We start from the raw sequence: 19,127 nt of genomic DNA, 5'->3' as shown, positions 1-19,127 counted from the left end.
AAAATTTTTGAAAACTTTTTTAAAATATTTAAAAAGTGGTATTTTTTTTTTCTTTTAACTTTTTGAAAGTGTAAGAATAATTTTTTTAACACAATATTAACAATTTTTATAAAAAAAAAAAATTAAGGATAGTGATATTTTTCATTTTTTTTAATATTTAAAGTTATTTTTTAGATTTTTTTAAAATCTTGAAACCTAAAGTATTAAATAGATTTCCTAGTTTTAAATTGCTAACATATCAAATATTTTTTGAAATCATAGTGGCATGATAAAATGAAGGTAGAAATTAGGTTGGGCAATTGACTTTGAGCAACACGAAGGCACGATAATACGCCTGATTCTTTCAATTGAATTTCCAATCTCAAGTCGAGGCGTTGGTGCGTTGGAAAGATTGCAAGACGTCGAGGCTCGACTTAGAATCTTGAAAAGAGCTTTTGAAGCTTACTCTACTACAACGGACTATTAAGTTAGTAGAGTGCCGTGGTTTGGGGGCTTGAAGAATTTTCTATTTACCCCAAAATGTTAGATTTCAAAACGTTATATTTTATGATTTCTCTATTTTCTCACTTTCGAATGTTTGAGTCGTTGCTACCGCTTCGAACTTTGTTATCCACTATTGCTCTTACTTGCTTTGTTTCATCTTTAATTTAAGGCATCTTCATATTATCAAGTCCATTTCAGAAAATTTAGTGAGATAATTAAAACTATTGTAAACCCTAAATTACAAATGTCAACAACAACAACATCGAAGGTGTTCCTTTACCTAAGACGACTTAAACAACAACACTAATTTGTAACCTTCTCGAAGAGAGCTAACAAGGTGAGCAAACAGTGAAAGACGATATGACTTCTCTTTTCACTAAAGACAAATACAATTCTACTTTTCTTTCCAGTCAAGATGTCTCTCGTTTTGTTGATCGAGTTGGTCACGATGGCTATAGATGAAGGATAGGAAGACGATAGTCGATACCTCGTGTTTAACATTATCTATTGGAAGGTCCTCCTATACTATGACAGTTCATCTATTTATTATCTTACATTATTTATTGGAGGTCTTCGATTAAAAAGTTTATTTATTATTATTATTTTTTTATAATCAAAGTGAATATAACTCAACGATAATTGCATACGCCATTTATTAAGGTCGGAGATTCAAATCTCCGTCACAATTTTGTTATATTAATTTTTTTAATAATATTTCGAAATTATTAAAAAAAAAAAGTTCGGAAATTAATAAAAAAAAAAGAAGATGGAAGAAATAATGATGATGACACGTATGATTTACCGACCCATGGGGCCATCCACGCCATCACCAACATAGGTCAGAAATTGGAATCTATTTTCTTCAAAATTGGAGAAATTAAAAAAAAAAAAAAAAAAAAAAAGGGAAAAGTAAAAGCGTCCTCCATTCGATCTTCCTCTCCGCAGAAGAATTCATCTTGTTCTTCGTTGGATCACAGAGAGAGAAACAGGGAATTCAGGTCTGCGAAACACGTAACACTTCTAATTTTGAGAGAGAGAGACACGGACAGACGGAGATCTAGAGAGAGCATTATATGAATATGGCTACGCTTCAGACATGGAGGAAAGCTTATGGCGCTCTCAAGGATTCTACCAAAGTCGGCCTTGCCCATGTCAATAGCGATTATGCGGTATTCTTGGATTGTTTGTTTGTTTGTTTTTTTTTTAAATTCTACTCTCGCTTTTTGTTCTTTTATTTATTCATTTTAATTCTTTTTCGATCGGCGTTTGATCCGATTTGTGAGTTTTGCTATTATCTTATTCTGTATTTAGGATTTGGATGTGGCAATAGTCAAAGCTACTAACCACGTCGAGTGCCCGCCGAAAGAGAGACACCTCAGGAGTGAGTGATTGCTGTTTGCCAGATCCATTTTGTTGCTATGAATCAAAATCTACTTTTTGTGGGATTGATTTCCTGTTTTTGTTTCAGAAATTTTGGTTGCTACATCGGCAATCAGGCCCCGTGCTGATGTTGCTTATTGCATTCATGCCCTTGCCCGACGATTGTCCAAGACGCGTAATTGGACGGTACGAATTTAATTCATTATGTGTTGATTTCCTCTGTGATATTTGTTGTTGTTTTGTTCGCATTAGGCTCCTTTATCTGGATGATAACAATCGTCTAAGAAAATTGTGCGGTTGTTTTAGCTATCCCCTTCTTTAATTGGTTATGTTCCTATAGTATGTGGTTGTGGTTTTTCTTTAATGCTCATATTTATCTGCATTGGATTTTATTACTTTCGTTATGTGCATCCTGTTTCAAATGTGATGGCACACAAGTGCAACGGCGACTGCGAATTTATTTTACTGATTCTTAATTTACCATTAGAAATGAAATGTGCATTTTTTTATTGTAAATTTGGCAATGTTTCTGGTAAATTTATTGTTCATCTGTTAGAGTAAAAATACAAAAGCTTTAGTTTCTATCCTATTATTAGTCGAGCCTTTTTCTTTGAAATTTTTGTTTAATATTTAAAGGATTTCATGTATTCAATGGTGATGAAGCATGTCCCATGTGGACTGAATATTGAGATGTTGTCTGGTCCTCAAAAAAAAAAAAAAAAAAAGGATGTCTGTGTCGCATGGTTATTTTGACAAATATGAAACAACTGATCCATGATTATAAGTGGAATGAATGTGAGAATACAATGATCAACAGCTATCTTATTGTCCTAAGATTTTATCCTGATTTATTTTAAAACTTACCCTTTATATCCTTCTTCTCATTGTCTATTTATTCTTTTAACTTGATTCCTTTTTGCATCAACCGTATAAGTTTCTTCATGTTTGACAGGTAGCTTTGAAAGCGTTAATAGTCATACATAGGACTTTGAGGGAGGGCGACCCAACATTCAGGGAAGAACTTTTGAATTTTACACAAAGAGCTAAAATCCTTCAATTATCCAATTTTAAGGATGATTCAAGTCCTATTGGTAAAATTACTGGCATCCTCTTCTCTTCTTTTTCAGCGATTCATATAAATGATACTCTAATAGCGTAGTCAATAATAATAGATAAATGACTGATACATATATCTTTTAATAGCTTGGGATTGCTCTGCATGGGTACGTACATATGCATTGTTTTTAGAGGAGCGACTCGAATGTTTCAGGATACTGAAGTATGACATTGAATCTGAACGCCTGCCAAGACCTGCCCAAGGTCAGGATAAGGTATTGTATTGAAAACTTTAGTTAATTCACCTAGCCTCCTTGCATGGTACATGTTTGAGTGAGTTATAACTTCTGGTATATACTCTGAAAGATGCATATCATTTTTGCCTATCGGTAAAAATAATGTGATTATAAATTTCTAATTATAAGCATCATAATGTAACCATAGAGTTCTCCTCCATTATGAATGTGATTTAGTTTACTGGAAGTGAAGTTTGGCCCATTGACGGTTTACCATGGACTGTAGATAGTCGAGGGGAATCCTTTTCTGTTTTTGTTTTGGGTTAGGTTGTATTTTGTCTCCACTTGTTGAGCTGTCCTTATGCATTCTTTCACTTCCCAACTTTGCAATTAAAAAAATAGGTTTGTGTATCATGTCCAAAGCCGTCTGATCTTTATGGAGGGAAATCATCCTTGGTTTGTGTATCATTGTCCTTCGTCGTCAAGATTTATGATGTAAGAAGCATGAATGGACATAGATATGAAATGACAAGGCATGGTGTGCTCATGACATCATGTCACTATTAAAAAATCTTGACACCAATATAGTAATATGTACATATTTAGTGCAGTATATTTATGCTCATATGTTATATATTCGTACATATATCAATGTTTCAAATACTAACAAGAAAACCTTTTCAAATGTCAACCTTGGAACATAAATCTTTGTTTTTTCATTTCAATTCACTTTGATATAAAATTTAATGTCGGAAGCTTAACTACATGTTCTGTTGGATCACTTTAGGGACAAAATCCAGTAATTTTCTTTTTCACAAAATACATTAGAGGTTGCAACCAGAACTTTCATCTCAATCAATGTTCTGAGTGTCTTCTTCGTATATTACTTAGTAATGTTGTTTAGACTTTAGTTGATTTATCTTATTATTTTTTTTTTTCTTTTTTTAGTTTCTACAGGTCCATAATTTTTGCTTTTTTCTGAATTCATTGTGTAGGAATGTGGTTTCTAATGGAAGAGAATATATGTTCTTATTTTCTATTTTCTTCATCTTTTCAACTAAACATGTCTTTGACATGTCCACTGCATGGCCTAATCTATCTGAGGTTGATATATATATATATATATACAAAAGTACAAACTAAACTATGTGTTGGAGTGTCTAATGAGTGTCCCCAGTTCATGGATTATTGAAATTCATCAATCATGGTTTTTTTCGTTGGCAGGGCTACAGCAGAACCAGGGAACTGGACAGTGAAGAACTGTTGGAACATTTGCCTGCTTTGCAACAGCTGTTGTATCGTCTTATTGGCTGCAAGGTATCTTTTCGACATCTGTGAACCTTCCTTTTCACTTGGTACTTAAATCAACTTTATTTTTTTAAATTTTTACTGTGACCTTTGAGCATGAAAATTACTTGATGTTAAAATTACAGCCGGAAGGAGCAGCTATTGGGAATTATGTTATACAGTATGCCTTGGCACTGGTAAGCTGACTTTTTTCTATTTATATTTTCAGTTCCTGGATCTTATAGCAGAGAATGTGATTAATGTTAATATCGTCATTATTATTATTATAGTTGCTGTTAATTATTATTTTTCATCTTTTATGGACAATATTCTCTGCTATAATATATATATATGTATATATATATATTTTTTTGTATGTGTTTGTTGGGGGGGGGGGGGGGGTGCGAAAATGGTTTACCCCATGCTAAACTAAGGGTTCTTCCCTTTACCAGTCCACTTTATGTTAAGAAGTAATGCAAGACCGTAATGTATGGAAATTCAAGGGCTATAAGAAAGAGACATGCCTCCTGGATGTCTCACTATTTACTTGAGGGCCCTTCATGTGGTAACATCCAGAAAAAGATTAAATTTATATTAGGTGCTCTTTGTTGAAGTTGTAGTGTTTAACATGATTATGTGCTAAATTCTCAGATCAAAATGTGAATATGGATCAAAATTTAGACTCTTGAATTTATGAAGTTTTGTTATTATTGAATAATCTGGGCAAGCAGTTGGAGTTTTGGCTTTTGATGACGTAGGCAGTTTTGAGAAGATAGAGCCCCACTGAGACCTTGATTTAGTAAAAAGTTCTAAAATTTAATATTCGGAAAAGGATGGCCACCCTTTTCTTTGAAAGGAGGTCACTGGTGGCCCATGTCTAAAGATTTGAAGTAGACTAGGAAGGTTGTTTGAGGAAGATGTGTTAAGGGCATAGGTAACATGAGGCTCCAGATCAGACAAGTTATGAGGGGATTGTCTTGAACCATAATTAGTGGAAATGTTCCCAGATTGGAGGGACACGTTAATTACTGAATAAAGTTGTAGTTTATTTGATTAATTCATAAGAAAATGCCACGAGAAAGAGATCATTGGTCAATTAATCTTTTTACTAGTGTTTAGGTGTGGTATTCATAGTGTCGGTAAAAAGGTTGAAACATGTGTTCTGGTCTATAATATCTTGTAACCTAATAACTTTTTTCAAAGGAAGATAGTTAGTAGGTTCAATCCTGATCGGAAATGAGGCTGAGGAGGTTGATTGACCCCAAGTTAGTTTTATACATGTAGGTAAGGGTGGAAGAGAGAGAATTGTTATAAGGGTCGGAGGATGGGGGACTGGTGTGTGATGCTGTGTTGGTTTGGGAGTGTGTTGTGATTTTTTTTTTTTTTGTTTAATTTACATGGTTAACTCATCTTATAAGCCAATTGAATTTTTTTTTTTTTTTTTTTTTTTTTGGATTGGTCTCCCCTTTGTAATTTCATTTTATCAAGGAAATTGTTTTGTTTCCAATTGAAAAAAAGGTTTTATCTTTTCAAAGTATTAAATGTGTTAGTGTACACGTATTTTTTGAAAGGAGAGGAAATGTATGTCCATGTTTTAAAAAAAAAAAAAAAATTACGAACTTCTCGTTGAAAACAATTATTTTCATTTTCATTTTTATTTAGAAGACGAGAGCAAAAGGTTATGGAAGCTACTCCTAAGGCCATGATGGTTTTAAGAAGAGAGGAAAAACTCCGGTTGAATGCCGTAAAAGCAATGGCTTAGGATTTATGGCTAGAAAGGAACAATTGTCTTCAAAAGCAAAGGAAGGAGCTCGTGGGAGTCCTTAGCTAAATTTCTTTGTTCATATTATAACTTCTCTTCCTGTGTAAATAGATCTAATTGGAGTGCCTTTTTACAAGTAACTTCCTAGCAGAAGTCTACTAGCACTTCTTATCTTTTCACTAAATTAATGAAAAGAGGCTCTTGTTTTAAAAAGGAAATATATTCTCGAGTGCTGTCACTTTCTAAGGAAACTTAAATAAAATAGAAGGTACCCACTGCTCATTAAGCAGGATGCTGCTAGGTATCATTTTTTCAATTCTTTCAAACTCATGAATATGATTCGTTGATGTGAGGTGAAATATTTGTTGACTAAAAGGTAACCAGCACCATCACAACTCTCGGTCATGTCTTTGTTGACAGAAACATTTTTTCCATTGAATAAATAAAAGAGTACAAGCCTATTTGAGGCTTGGATTAGCAACACGTGCAGTTTGCTGTTGAACACATTCATTACTTCGTTGGAGGAGGGGGTATATTCGCATGGTGAAATTAAAAAGAAATTGATGTATTTGCTTTTGTTATTTCACTGATTAGCCCCTTTCTCTGTGTTTTCATATGTATGGGCCAGGATAATGCACTATGATGGGCAAAGGCCATTTTTTTGTTCTTCTATCTATGTTTCCTGCGTTATGTGGGAAAGAGTTCTAAAGTTTTCTTTGTTCTGTTCTCTCGGTCCTTTGGCTTAGATCAAGTGTAGTTTCTGTTATCTTTTTTATGTTCTCAAAGGCTACTTTTCATTTATAAAGTCTTATGCCCATTTTTTTACAAATGCCGTGACATGTTATTTTCAGGTATTGAAAGAGAGCTTTAAAATCTATTGTGCTATTAATGATGGAATTATAAATCTTGTTGACAAGGTAAGTATCTTACTTAAGCAAGACTTTTAGAGACATACATACAGTGCTTTGGTGACAATAAATTTATTTAACTCCCTGCAGTTTTTTGAGATGCCAAGACACGAGGCTATCAAAGCCCTTGATATCTATAAAAGAGCTGGCCAACAGGTACGTTTGAGCTCATTTTTGTTTCTAACAGTGATAGTTATCTCTTAGAATGATTACTGGTTGTCTATCAACTTTTTTGGTTGTGTCCCCCGTCAACCTTTTTTATATTATCTGAGGTACACTATTAGACAGTTCAGGCTTATTCTTGCCCTTTCCTCGTGCAGGCAGGAAGCCTATCAGATTTCTATGATATTTGCAAAGGGTTAGAACTTGCTCGGAATTTCCAGTTTCCTGTTTTAAGAGAGGTAGTAATGGTATTATAGTGACTTATGTTTCTTATCGACCTAAAGCTACAGTATAAACTTATACTTTCATACTTCATGCCTTGTTATCCACTTCCAGCCCCCACAGTCATTTCTTAATACGATGGAAGAGTATATTAGGGAGGCACCACGAGTTGTTACAGTACCAAATGAACCACTGGTTAGTATATTCTCGATAATTTTTCATACCAAAAATTTGGTTATACTTCAGGCATTTGAAAGAATTGCTATTTGGATTTATTCTCATATTTGGAATCTACTTATGAAGGCAACATGGCTTTCTTTGCTTTTTTTCTTGCATGTTTGTGCCCTGGAGCTTATATGTGTGTATCTAATTTATCTGTTTGACAATGTTTAAATTTTTATTTTCTAATCCTGGACAGCTGCAACTTACTTACAAGCCGGAAGACTCTCCTTCAGAAGATCCGAACTTACCAACAGATGAACCAGAGGCTTCTCCTTCAGATGATCTCTCTATTACTCCTGTTGAGACGGCTCCAGCACCACCTCCAGCACCAGCACCAGTTCCTGCTCCAACCCATTCAGAGACTGGAGATTTATTGGTATATATCTATACCTTTTTTTCTTCTGTAATAAATGATAATGCCTCTCATCACCATCCTTGCCACTTTGCTTGGTCAACTTTTCAGGGATTGAGTCTTGCTACCACAGAAGTATCCGCCATTGAGGAGAGAAATGCTTTGGCCTTAGCTATAGTTCCTTCTGGTGGTAAATTCCAAGTCTTTCTTTCTAATTGGGTTGCTTGAGAAATTTTCCTAACTAGTGTTAATGATATCAAACCTTATATCAGATGCAGCAGTGTCCACTTTTCATTCCAATGGTGTGCAGGCAAAGGATTTCGATCCTACTGGTTGGGAGCTAGCCTTGGTCACCACTCCAAGTGGTAACCTTTCATCAGCTAATGAGAGACAACTGGTATGCTTTAATGTGATTGTGAATTTTGAACCCATATCGTTTCCCAGTTTTGCATTTAGCTGGTGGAACATTTATGAATTAGATTCTTTGAAGCTTAAGGGGATTATTAGGGAATGGAAATCCAAGTATTTTATCCATATTTTCTGCCCATATCCACTAGAATCTCTGAGAACAAGTTTTCTTGTTTATTATTATTTTTTCTTTTTAGTATAAAGCAAGCATTAGGACTATAATTATTGTGTAGATATACGGTGGTGACCTATTCTTTAATAAATTGATAATTTTGCTCTCATTCTATGACGAACCAGGCTGGTGGGTTGGACACGCTCACTCTCGATAGTTTATATGATGAAGGTGCGTATAGAGCTTCTCTACAGCCAGTGTACGGTAAGCCTGCACCAAACCCATTTGAAGTGCAAGATCCGTTTGCATATTCAAATGCCGTCGCTCCACCTCCATCGGTTCAAATGGCGCCACTAGCTCAGCAGCAGGCGGCCAATCCTTTTGGTCCTTACCAACCCACCTTCCCACAGCAGCAACAACAACCATTTACAATGGACCCAACAAATCCTTTTGGTGATGCAGGTTTCAGTGCATTCCCTGCTCCCAACCACCATACCGTACCTCCACCCACAAGCAATCCATTCGGAAGCACAGGCCTGCTGTAGAGAGCGCTCGCAGTGCTATCTCCAACATGTAATTTAGTCAACAGATTTGGTTTCATCATATTCGGCGGGATGTAAAGGGTCGGCTTTTCTTGAACGAGCTGCAAAGAATGGTTGGTTTGGGGCGTGCGACATTCATTTGTTTGGTTGAAACTTCCAGCGAGAGAGTGAATAGTGAAAGGTGTAATAATTAGTGAATGAAATTAATGACCATTTCAAGTTAGTTTCGGAATACTTGGAACTATGCTGTCCTATTCAGCTGATTGCGAGTGCATTTCTCATAGAATTTGGCTATAATTTTTATGCATACGTATGTAATTCATCAATTCATCACATTTCTGATCCTTCCATTCTGCATTTGCCTCTGTATATTTCACTGATATTTCATGCCTCAACATGCTATGCAGGCAAGGTCCAAAGCAAGAAGTCCACGATTTTTATGGGCACTTGAGTTCTCTGATGAACATTTTGTCTTATCATGTGTGAACTATTCCAAATTTAGAATTTAGATGTACTTTTTGTTTGAATTGATAACTGTGAATTTTAGGAAAGTTTGTTTACCATGGAACACTTGGCCAAAGATGGATCTTTTTTGCTTAGTGTGAATGAATGTGAATACGACACGACGATAAGTTATTGTCATGTTTTTTTTTTTCTTTAATCTATTTACTGGGAATTGGAATGCTCTTGAACTAAATGAGAATAAATTGTTCTTTTATTCATTTGAAATTTATTGATGTTGTTTGCTAGAGATTGTCTGTCAATAATTGAAATATGAATTCTGTGTCTATTTTTAACTAATTTAAAATCAACAAGACCATCAATACTAGGTAATCTAGTTATGTCTTTTATTATTTTCCTATTAATGATCCACATCATAGAACGGTGAGGTGCAACTTTCGTACCATCCAGCTCTATGTCCTATTGGCTCATGTTCTCTAAACAACTTACTATTAGAGATCGGAGCTCTATGTCCTATTGGCTCATGTTCTCTAAACAACTTACTCTTACTATTAGAGATCGGTTGGCTACTCTCTAGTAGTTCCCATACAATTACTATAAAGTAGAGATCGACCTCGTGTCCAATAACTATCTCGATATCATGCTGATCTATGTCACTCTAAACAAATTCACAGTCAGAGAATTATAGGAGATCCTCTAAAAATCACATAATAACTTGATGATGTGCATATTATATATATAAGGAATTCACCCTAACAAATGTTATATACCTTAATAGCAAAGCTCACAAATTTGAATGATAGACATGATAATATCACCATACTCGAGCATCTTCACACTTTCAATCAACAACATGCTTTTACCATAACAAGTCGTATTTAAGCTTGTTTCATAAACTTGGTCAAAAGTAGGAGTTATATTGTGTCTTTTTTTTTTTTAAATCTTAATTAATTAATATAGAATTGTTTTGAATTCTTGAAAACTCATTCAAAATTATTCTTAAACTTGAAAAGCAAAGTATTAAACTTTGATTTTGTTGTAGAAACTAAATAAAAATAATAATTTCCTCAAAAAAAAAAAAAAAAAAAAAAAAAAAAAAGTCAATTCTTATTTTCTAAGGCTGGGCCCCAAAAATTAAAGAATCTTACTTCCAGTTATGAATAGAATATAAATGACTTTTCTAATTGACCAAATTTCAAATGATTTTAATTTTATATTTCATTAGAGGATAAACTTTTTATTATTAATATTATTAATATTATACATTTTAATAGTATTTTTAAAGATTTGGTCTTATTTTGGTATATTTTTCTTCATAACAAAATAAGATATTTAAATATTTCTAACTTAAACTAAGATTAAGTAATGATGAAGATATTTTGAAAAAAATTATAAATCTTTTTTTAATGACATTCGTCAAATGGCAATTTTGACTAATTGGTCGAGAAATCACACGATATTTTTATTTTAATTAAATTGTATCTAGGATTATAAAGGTCATTTCTACCCTCCTTCCCAATATTGATTTAGACAAATAGTTTCTGATTTATAATTAAAAATTACCATAATTTCCATATTAAATTCAAATTTTAACTCCAAAAAATTATCATAATTTCCATATTAATTACATTTTAAAAAAATATTTTTGAAGGGTAGTAATATTTCTTAAATAAATGTTTTTTTTTTTTTTTTTTTTTTTTTTTTTTTTAATTTACAAGTTTTCAAACTACTTTATTTCCATTGAAAAAAAAAAAACACATTTTCAGACATTAATTACTTTGCGCGTAGCTTCATCTCGTCAAGATCCAACATTTTAAAAAAATGTACGGAACTGGGCGCTGACTTTAATTAGATAAGTCCTTTTCTTTTTTTTTTTCCTCTCAGAAAAAGGAAAAAAGTTAAAATTAAATAAATTTAATTTTGACGGCGCAAACAGAAATTTCCAGGAATTTTCAATTATCCAGCTTATTATTCAATATTTGATAATTAATTTTATTAAATTAATTTTCAGAGAATATAAGAAAAGTGCCTAATAATATAATCCGCCATAAAAATTATAAAAAATAAAAGTTTTTTTTTTTCTTTCTAAATGTATTTCATAAATTCTGCTTCTAATATTTTATTTATTTCTTTATTTACTATAGTATAAAAAATATATATTGTTTCTTCTTTTTCTAATCTTATAATTATTTTAAAGAAGATGATGTAAAAATTATAAAATTTTAATATATCCATAAACTTTTTAAAGAAATGATAATATAAAAGCATTTATTTTTCTTTAATTTTTACCACTTGAATTCAAAAGGAAAATTAAAAAAGTATTAAAAATTTCCCCTTAACACAGGGCGTTTGATTTATTCCATTTATGCCCCTGGTTTTACCCGGTCAAGTGACCCATTTTTCCCTTTAATATTGTCTAAATCAGTCCTTTCATTTTCATATGAACAAGTTGCTAATGTTCACATTTTCATTCATATTTAGATTTCTAATTAAATGCTTAATCAACCCTTCTAATTTCAACCAAACCTTTTTTTTTATTTTGACCTATCCATCGTTTTCGTGCCATTGTTATTCTCCTATCTTAGCTAAATACTTTCAACAATCCCGATAACTTTTACGTTGTTTCTTTTATAAATATATTCATCTCACCAACTTTTCTCTCTTGATTTCGAGAAATAGTCCTAAAATTTTCAACCGCACTGTTAAACCAAATCTAATTTTCTCTCTCTCTCTCGATATGTTTCTAAAAATTTTCAGGTCGTGCGGATTCTTCCCTCAACAAAAGAAGAGATCTCGGCAGAATTGTCACGAAAATATATACGACCATAATGAAAATTTAAAATTTTTAGGTATAATTAAAATTAATGTTTTGAGTGTGTTTTTTTTTTTTTTTTTTTTTTTTTAATCTAACCAACATAATATAAATAAATAAATAAATAAAACAGGGGGAGAAGGCGACAAAAAGTACCAAAATTTTGTCGTGTTTTGATGACGTGTACTCATTTTTCTTCTGAATATTAATTTTCTTTGTTCACACGGTTTTTATGTTTTAGAGCTGTCTTTATTCACGCGCCTTACTTCATATAATAGTCTTTCCATATTACGTATCTCACTACCTCACTAAATTCCCTTAATTTTATGTTTATGAGAATATCTAATACAATTTTAAATTTTAAATTTTATATTATCGATCGCTCGCTATTTTATTAGAATAATGGTTTAGAAGTTTCTATACAAAAATTTAAAAGGGTCGTCTACGAAAGTGTTCATCTATAATCTGTAAAATCCTACCTTAGTTGGAAAGGGTAGCAAATCATTCAGTACAAAGATGTGAAAATCTCTCTCTAACATACGTGCTTTAAAACTACGAGACTGACAACAATACATTATGGACCAAAACGAAGAACATCTACTAGCAGTGAGCTTTGACTATTACGTAACCAAAGTATCACTAACCCTAGATTAACTATTTCTCGAAAGATCCTTCTAATTCACATTGCACTTGGTAGATCCAACACCTAAAAGATTTTCTTTCGAGTTTGGACGAGATTTGGGATCTTAAAATTTTGAGTTTGAGAAAAAGATCTTACTATTAATTTTTTAGATGATAATTTATGTCTTTTATCTATTGAACTATGTTCAAAGAAAAGGTACGTGTTTGTTTGTGCGAGGGGGCAGTGGGTTTGAGTTTTCTAAGGTCGTGGATTGGGTCAATTCGTGTACGTGTTTTTGCCTTCGATCTTTGTTTTATATTTCTCAAATCAAAGATCAAATTTGGATTCCCCATTTCTCTGTCTCAATTCCCCAATCCCATCCGCACCAACATCATCATCAGCAGCAGCAGCAGCAGCCATTTTTTGATCCTCTATTCGCTTTTCTTCTTCCCAACTTCGCTTGATTTTCGCTGTTTCCAACTTCATGGACTAGACGAGCATGACGAAGTCGAAGAGTATGTTACACAACCTCATGAGACCATTCAGATTCGGTTCATCAAGAGGTACCTCCCAAAAATCCACTTGCTTTCTTCTTCTGGTCCCTTTTTAATTAGGGCAAATCATTTTCTGTATCTTCTGATCTTGATTTTTATTAGCGATTGATGGTTTGAGTTGATTAGATAGCCAGGGCGAGGACGATTTGGAGCAGATTGCAGCTAATGAACAGAAGTTTTTTCGGTTCGAAACCTTAGTTGAAGCTACCAACAATTTCCACCCCACGAACAAGCTTGGCCAAGGCGGATTTGGTCCAGTTTTCAAGGTTAGATCCAAACCTTACTCCATCGACTGCAAAATTTATACTCTGACCGTGAATCGAACCATCGAAACTCTTCCTTTTTGCTCTTATTTTATTTCATCGATTTTTTCGTAGTTAACAAGGATTTGGACTCCATGGAAGTTTGTAATAAATCTTGTTGCCCTTTCTGCCATTTTGTTTTCTAAATCATATCTGTTCTAGCAGCATTTTTCTTCGTTGTTTTGTGCTGAACTTTCGACCTCAATTTGCGGTCAATTAGAACTACAGCGACTATCACTTTCCTTGGGTTTCTCCCTATTTGCCTCCTCACTTGCAATGAATCCTGGAATTCGGGAGAACATGTTTACTATCAAGAATCAAGCTAAATACATGTTTTTGGTGTTTTTTTCTTCAATTTAGTTCTTATTTTTCAAAAAATTTATGCAATCTTGCCTCTCATATTTCTACATTTTTCAATCATACCCTTTATTGGTCAATATTAAAATTAGTTGAAGACGAAGTTGAAATGATATTTAGTGAGTTAGCATATATTTAGGGGAAAAGTTAGGCTACTTGAGATAGAACAGTTCTGTTAAATTATTTTCCACAGCTATGTACAAAAATGAATTATGCCCTGTTTGATCATTTAGTTCTGTTTTTTAAATTCATGCTTATTTTTTATTTATTTATTATTATTTTTTTTTTATAAATTTCATACTATGGTTTCTACATTTCTTGAAGGAATTCTTGAATTCTTGAACTCCTAAATGAATCTTTAAGTATGTCTAGAATTTATTTTCGAGGTAAGTTCTGTTCTAAGGATAATTTCATCGATAATATCTTTAAAGATTCACGGTCAAGCTTGTTATTGTTTAAGAAAATGGAGAGCATGATTCAACATCCTTTTCAAGTAACATCTAAGTTTCTTTTACTTCTTTTTTTTTTTTTTGTAGGGGAAGTTGAAGGATGGAAGAGTGATTGCAGTTAAGAAGTTGTCGCAATATTCAAAACAAGGAAAAAAAGAGTTTATGACTGAGGCCAAATTGTTGGCTCGTGTGCAGCACAGAAATGTTGTCAATTTGTTGGGGTACTGTGTGCATGGTTCAGAAAAATTACTGGTTTACGAATACGTCACGAATGAGAGCCTCGACAAGCTTCTCTTTAGTAAGTAAGGCTGGGAAATTTAGTTCTTCTTTCAACTCTATATTATTATTTTTGTTGTTGATATGATGCCTGATCTTCGAAGAACTGTCGGTAATAATAATTGTTGTTTGTTGTTGTTGTTGTTATAGCAGAAGCCAGCAGACGAGGAGAACTTGATTGGAAGATGAGGTATGGCATAATCTTTGGCGTAGCACGAGGGTTGCAATATCTTCATGTAGACTCACATAATGTCATTATCCATCGTGACATCAAGGCTGGTAACGTTTTGTTGGATGATAAATGGGTCCCTAAGATTGCGGATTTCGGTATGGCTCGTCTCTTCCCGGAAGATCAAACTCATGTCAATACTCGTGTTTCTGGTACAAAGTAAGTTTCTTTGCTTTGCTGCAACACCCCCATCAAATTTCTGAATCCTATATGGAGCGCTTCACTAATTTTCTTTTTTCATATATGAATAGCGGGTATATGGCTCCCGAATATGTAATGCACGGGCATCTATCTGCGAAGGCAGATGTATTTAGCTTTGGTGTTTTAGTGTTGGAGCTTATCAGTGGCCAGCGAAACTCGTTATCATCTGGTTTATTTATGGACGCCGAAAATTTACTTGATTGGGTAAGGTTTTAATTGCATATGCTATGTTGACTGATCATTTTAAAAGATCATCACTATAGTTGTTAGTCATTTAGAAATTTCTGATTTGTTTTCTATAAGGTCTTACTGAGATATGAATTTTTCTGCAGGCTTACAAGCTTTACAAGAAAGGCAGGAGCTTGGAGATCATGGACTCAACTTTAGCATCATCAGCTGATCCTGACCAAGTTACAATGTGCATTCAGATAGGATTGCTTTGCACACAAGGCGATCCGCACCTACGGCCGACCATGCCACATGTAGTTTTGACCCTGTCGAGGAGACCTGGTACTTTGGAGGAACCAACAAGACCGGGAATGCCTGGTTCTCGATATAGAAGAACACGTAGGACAAGCGTATCGTCCTCCAATGCTGGAACTTCTGGTGCATCCGATTCCTATGCTTCGACGACCAATACTACTGGAACTATTACTGCAACGGCAACTGCAAATGAGATTGTTTCTGGTTCTTCTTCAGTTAGTCAAGGATACAATACTCGTGGGAAAACTATTACTGCAACCGAAAACGACATTGCTTCTGGTTCTTCTTCGGTTAGTCAAGGATACGATACTCGTGGGAAACGTCCCATGAAAGGTTAGGGTCTTTTCTAATAGGTTCATTCTTTTTGTTCATAAGTTTTGTACCCTTAGTTATATTAGAATGTAAATGTGGCAGTGGCAAGTTTTTGCTTGGATCGCCATTCCTTCCCCATTCCCCCTTTCTCATCAGATTTTTTGTGTACAGTAAGTTTGCAGTTGTAGGCCCAATCCCCAATGTACAAAGATCTGCATTCTGTATTTTCCAAAAAAACAGTGGTTTGATGCAACTTTGACCATTCTTTTTCATCCCCATCATTTCCCACCAAGATTTCTCGCTTATTTTTTAATTGTTTAGGTATAAAATATGGTAGTGAAGATTTGAAATCCACATCGGTTGGAGAATGGAAAGAAACATGGGTGTGGAAATCTCGTTCTTATTATTTTAAAACTTTGAGGGGAAGCCAAGAAGAGAAAGTAAAAAAAGGACATTATTGGCTAGTAGTGGGCTAGGGCCAGGGCTGTTAGAAATGGTATGCAGGCACGCTGCCCCTAACGGGGTAGATTGTGAGATCCCACGTTTGGAAGAGAACGAAAGTATTTTTTATATGGGTGTGGTGGAGAGGGAAACGAACGAATCATTTCTTACAATTTAGGAGCGTTTGCACAACTAGCTTGTAATAAAAACAATAATAACATTTTAATAATAATTTAGTCCTTACATTAAAATTTCTTACAATTTAGTCCCCAATTTAATAAAAATTTCAATTATATTAATGGAAGTATGGTTTGTTATGTTTGAAAGGATAAGAAGGGGTTGAAGTGTTTGTAAAACGAGTGAAACAGGAATGGCTTGCTTCTTCTGCATTTCTGTGACCAAAAATGTGGCTCTCGCTTCACTCAATCCCAGCGACGACTCTCACTCGCCTCCTCCCAAAACCAATGGCGCCGCCGAAACTATTCCGATCAACAATCCACGGTTACGCCGGCGGCTTCCAAAACCTCGTCGGCCCTCCGTTATTGAAATCGAACGTGCTATCGGTGCCGGAAGGTTCAGAGACGCGGATCCCAGGCAAGTCCGAGAGTTCTCTTTCGGTGTTCTGAACTTTATTGTAGTGAAATATGAGATGTAATCTGAAGTTTGGATGCTCAGGGATTTGGAAGAAGATAGGAAGGCTGCATTTGACATGTTTTTGATGAGTTTTACGGGGAAATATGAAGGAGCACTCATGAAGAAGCTTCGCGAGACAGGGGAATGGGTAACTGATCAGACTGAAACCAAATTTCAAGCTTCAGGTAACCAATTCTCTCGAAACTTGATTGTCTTTTTGAGTAATGAACACTCCACTCCCTCTAGAATCTAGAGAATGAAGGAGTTCATTAATGTTGTTGCTGGGTTACCCCATCAAACAAGACATATTGATTTTATTTTAATTTGCAGGAAAATCGTTTCTGCTGTTTACGTTTCAATGGGTTCTTCCAATTTGGGCATTCTCACTCCTTGTGGCTTCTGGAGTCATTAAGTTACCATTCAACACTCCATTTCTTGATCAACTTCTTACGTAACAAGCTTTGCTAATAAGTTTCTAATAAGTCCATTAATATTCAATTGCGTGTAATAGGATTTGTGAGTATAGGTTGTCAGCATCTAGTTTATTGAACATGAAATTGAAAGTTTAATGTGTATTTAGATACAAAATTAGATTCACATTAAACTTTGTAAACACAGCTCAATTGATAGCCTTACTAATGTTGTTTGGAAAACACCATTGAGTTGAGTTTGTCTGGGGTTGAGTTTTCATTTGGGTTTGGGTACTCAGCTCGGAGTTGAGTTTGTCTATATGAAAGATGAAAGCTTGCAAAATTTGGTGTCAATTAAACACTCAATAGACGCTCTGCGGTGCTGTATGATTGTTCGCCAAAATTACGTCTACTCCAGCCATATCAAATATGCCTCAAAATGTATTATAATGAGAGACATGATGTTAAACTTCCACCACCCCTACGTGCTCTATGGCCTAAATGAGCTAACCCATGACACGTGTCATGGTGTGGCGAGCATTGCGAGATGAGTGTCCTGGACGTCTTCCTTAGAAAATAATTTTTTTGCCGATATTATGCCCTAGCCCATGAGTGAAAGGTTGGTATATGGGGCTGCACTCTTCTATTCTACTGTATTTATAAATTTTTCATGAGAATATCTAAATCATGATACTACACCGTGCTAAAAATGAGACTCATTCTAATCTTTAGGCTTCAACTGAAAACCACACATTTATTTTATTATTTAATCCATATTTAAAACACTCCCTTTCCCTCTATGGTGGCTCCACCCAAGTGCCATGATATGACCGAAGAGGATGGTACACATCCAACACACGAAGAAGAGTATGCATGAAAGCCAAAACGAGACATAAACAAAATTAGGGGCAATGAGTTGTCATGATTACTAGAGATAGGCTCGAAGAGGACCATGTAAGATCCTGAGTCATAACCTCAATAGTTGGGATTCTGGCGTGAGTTAAAGCATAACTCTAGAGTTAAGTCCGTCTATATAAATGATGAAAGCTTGCCAAATTTGGTATTAACCGGACATGAGGTCGTATGACCATTCGTAAAAATCATGTTTATTCAAATTAGACCTAAAATATCTCATAATGTACTACGGGGCAGTGTATTACGAAGGCCAACTGATTTTGGGGATCCTTTCCGTTTCCTACTGCACGTTTACAAGACTTCGAGGGGTATTAAAAACATCCCGAGCCTTTGGAACAGCCACCCCTTGAGGGTCTATTGATATCTATTTTTTCGAACACTTCTCGTTTAGCAGAGATCTTTTCAATGTATTTGGCTGCATAATCAAACCAGCAACAGTAATGTTCTAAATAACGTAGAAAATAATGTTCTACATTATTTACAAGGTCTAAACACCTTTGATTCATTCAACCTCTTTCCAAATCAGGTTCCCCACTT

The 19,127-nt window shown here is 34.4% G+C and overlaps 3 protein-coding genes across 4 annotated transcripts; all 3 read left to right on the top strand.

Moving 5' to 3' along the window:
• Positions 1–1,361: 1,361 nt before the first annotated feature.
• Positions 1,362–9,482, top strand: LOC111806084 (putative clathrin assembly protein At2g01600). Its single transcript, XM_023691440.2, has 15 exons — positions 1,362–1,652; positions 1,795–1,864; positions 1,952–2,049; positions 2,816–2,954; positions 3,067–3,194; positions 4,380–4,472; positions 4,589–4,639; positions 7,056–7,121; positions 7,203–7,268; positions 7,433–7,513; positions 7,611–7,691; positions 7,915–8,094; positions 8,182–8,260; positions 8,343–8,467; positions 8,776–9,482. The coding sequence occupies exons 1-15, from the start codon at positions 1,557–1,559 to the stop codon at positions 9,133–9,135; spliced, it is 1,713 nt and encodes a 570-aa protein (XP_023547208.1). The 5' UTR covers positions 1,362–1,556; the 3' UTR covers positions 9,136–9,482.
• Positions 9,483–13,249: 3,767 nt separating this feature from the next.
• On the top strand, positions 13,250–16,463 carry LOC111776771 (cysteine-rich receptor-like protein kinase 43). 2 transcript variants are annotated; one of them, XM_023656128.2, is made up of 6 exons: positions 13,250–13,591; positions 13,709–13,848; positions 14,778–14,988; positions 15,117–15,354; positions 15,447–15,600; positions 15,729–16,463. In XM_023656128.2, the coding sequence occupies exons 1-6, from the start codon at positions 13,528–13,530 to the stop codon at positions 16,215–16,217; spliced, it is 1,296 nt and encodes a 431-aa protein (XP_023511896.1). In that variant the 5' UTR covers positions 13,250–13,527; the 3' UTR covers positions 16,218–16,463. The 2 variants fall into 2 exon arrangements, with proteins under 2 accessions (XP_023511896.1, XP_023511904.1); XM_023656136.2 differs by having other exon boundaries at positions 13,513–13,591; positions 15,120–15,354.
• Positions 16,464–16,939: 476 nt separating this feature from the next.
• CRR3 (chlororespiratory reduction 3) lies at positions 16,940–17,932 on the top strand. The gene is made up of 3 exons (XM_023656147.2): positions 16,940–17,226; positions 17,308–17,450; positions 17,596–17,932. Exons 1-3 carry the CDS (start codon positions 17,003–17,005, stop codon positions 17,718–17,720), a joined length of 492 nt encoding a protein of 163 aa, XP_023511915.2. The 5' UTR covers positions 16,940–17,002; the 3' UTR covers positions 17,721–17,932.
• Positions 17,933–19,127: the final 1,195 nt, after the last annotated feature.

The sequence above is a fragment of the Cucurbita pepo genome, chromosome 1 (genome assembly GCF_057944985.1).
Source record: "Cucurbita pepo subsp. pepo isolate OVF chromosome 1, ASM5794498v1, whole genome shotgun sequence".
Taxonomy (NCBI): domain Eukaryota; kingdom Viridiplantae; phylum Streptophyta; class Magnoliopsida; order Cucurbitales; family Cucurbitaceae; genus Cucurbita; species Cucurbita pepo.
This window is presented reverse-complemented; position numbering and strand designations above follow the sequence as displayed.

Coding starts and splice junctions, on each gene's coding strand:
- LOC111806084 (XM_023691440.2), top strand. CDS start 1,557: ATGAATATGGCTACGCTTCAGACATGGAGGAAAGCTTATGGCGCTCTC. Junction 7,692..7,914: donor CAGTACCAAATGAACCACTG/GTTAGTATATTC, acceptor AATCCTGGACAG/CTGCAACTTACTTACAAGCC. Junction 8,095..8,181: donor CAGAGACTGGAGATTTATTG/GTATATATCTAT, acceptor TCAACTTTTCAG/GGATTGAGTCTTGCTACCAC.
- LOC111776771 (XM_023656128.2), top strand. CDS start 13,528: ATGACGAAGTCGAAGAGTATGTTACACAACCTCATGAGACCATTCAGA. Junction 14,989..15,116: donor CCTCGACAAGCTTCTCTTTA/GTAAGTAAGGCT, acceptor TTGTTGTTATAG/CAGAAGCCAGCAGACGAGGA. Junction 15,601..15,728: donor CCGAAAATTTACTTGATTGG/GTAAGGTTTTAA, acceptor ATTTTTCTGCAG/GCTTACAAGCTTTACAAGAA.
- CRR3 (XM_023656147.2), top strand. CDS start 17,003: ATGGCTTGCTTCTTCTGCATTTCTGTGACCAAAAATGTGGCTCTCGCT. Junction 17,227..17,307: donor TTCAGAGACGCGGATCCCAG/GCAAGTCCGAGA, acceptor TTGGATGCTCAG/GGATTTGGAAGAAGATAGGA. Junction 17,451..17,595: donor AACCAAATTTCAAGCTTCAG/GTAACCAATTCT, acceptor TTTAATTTGCAG/GAAAATCGTTTCTGCTGTTT.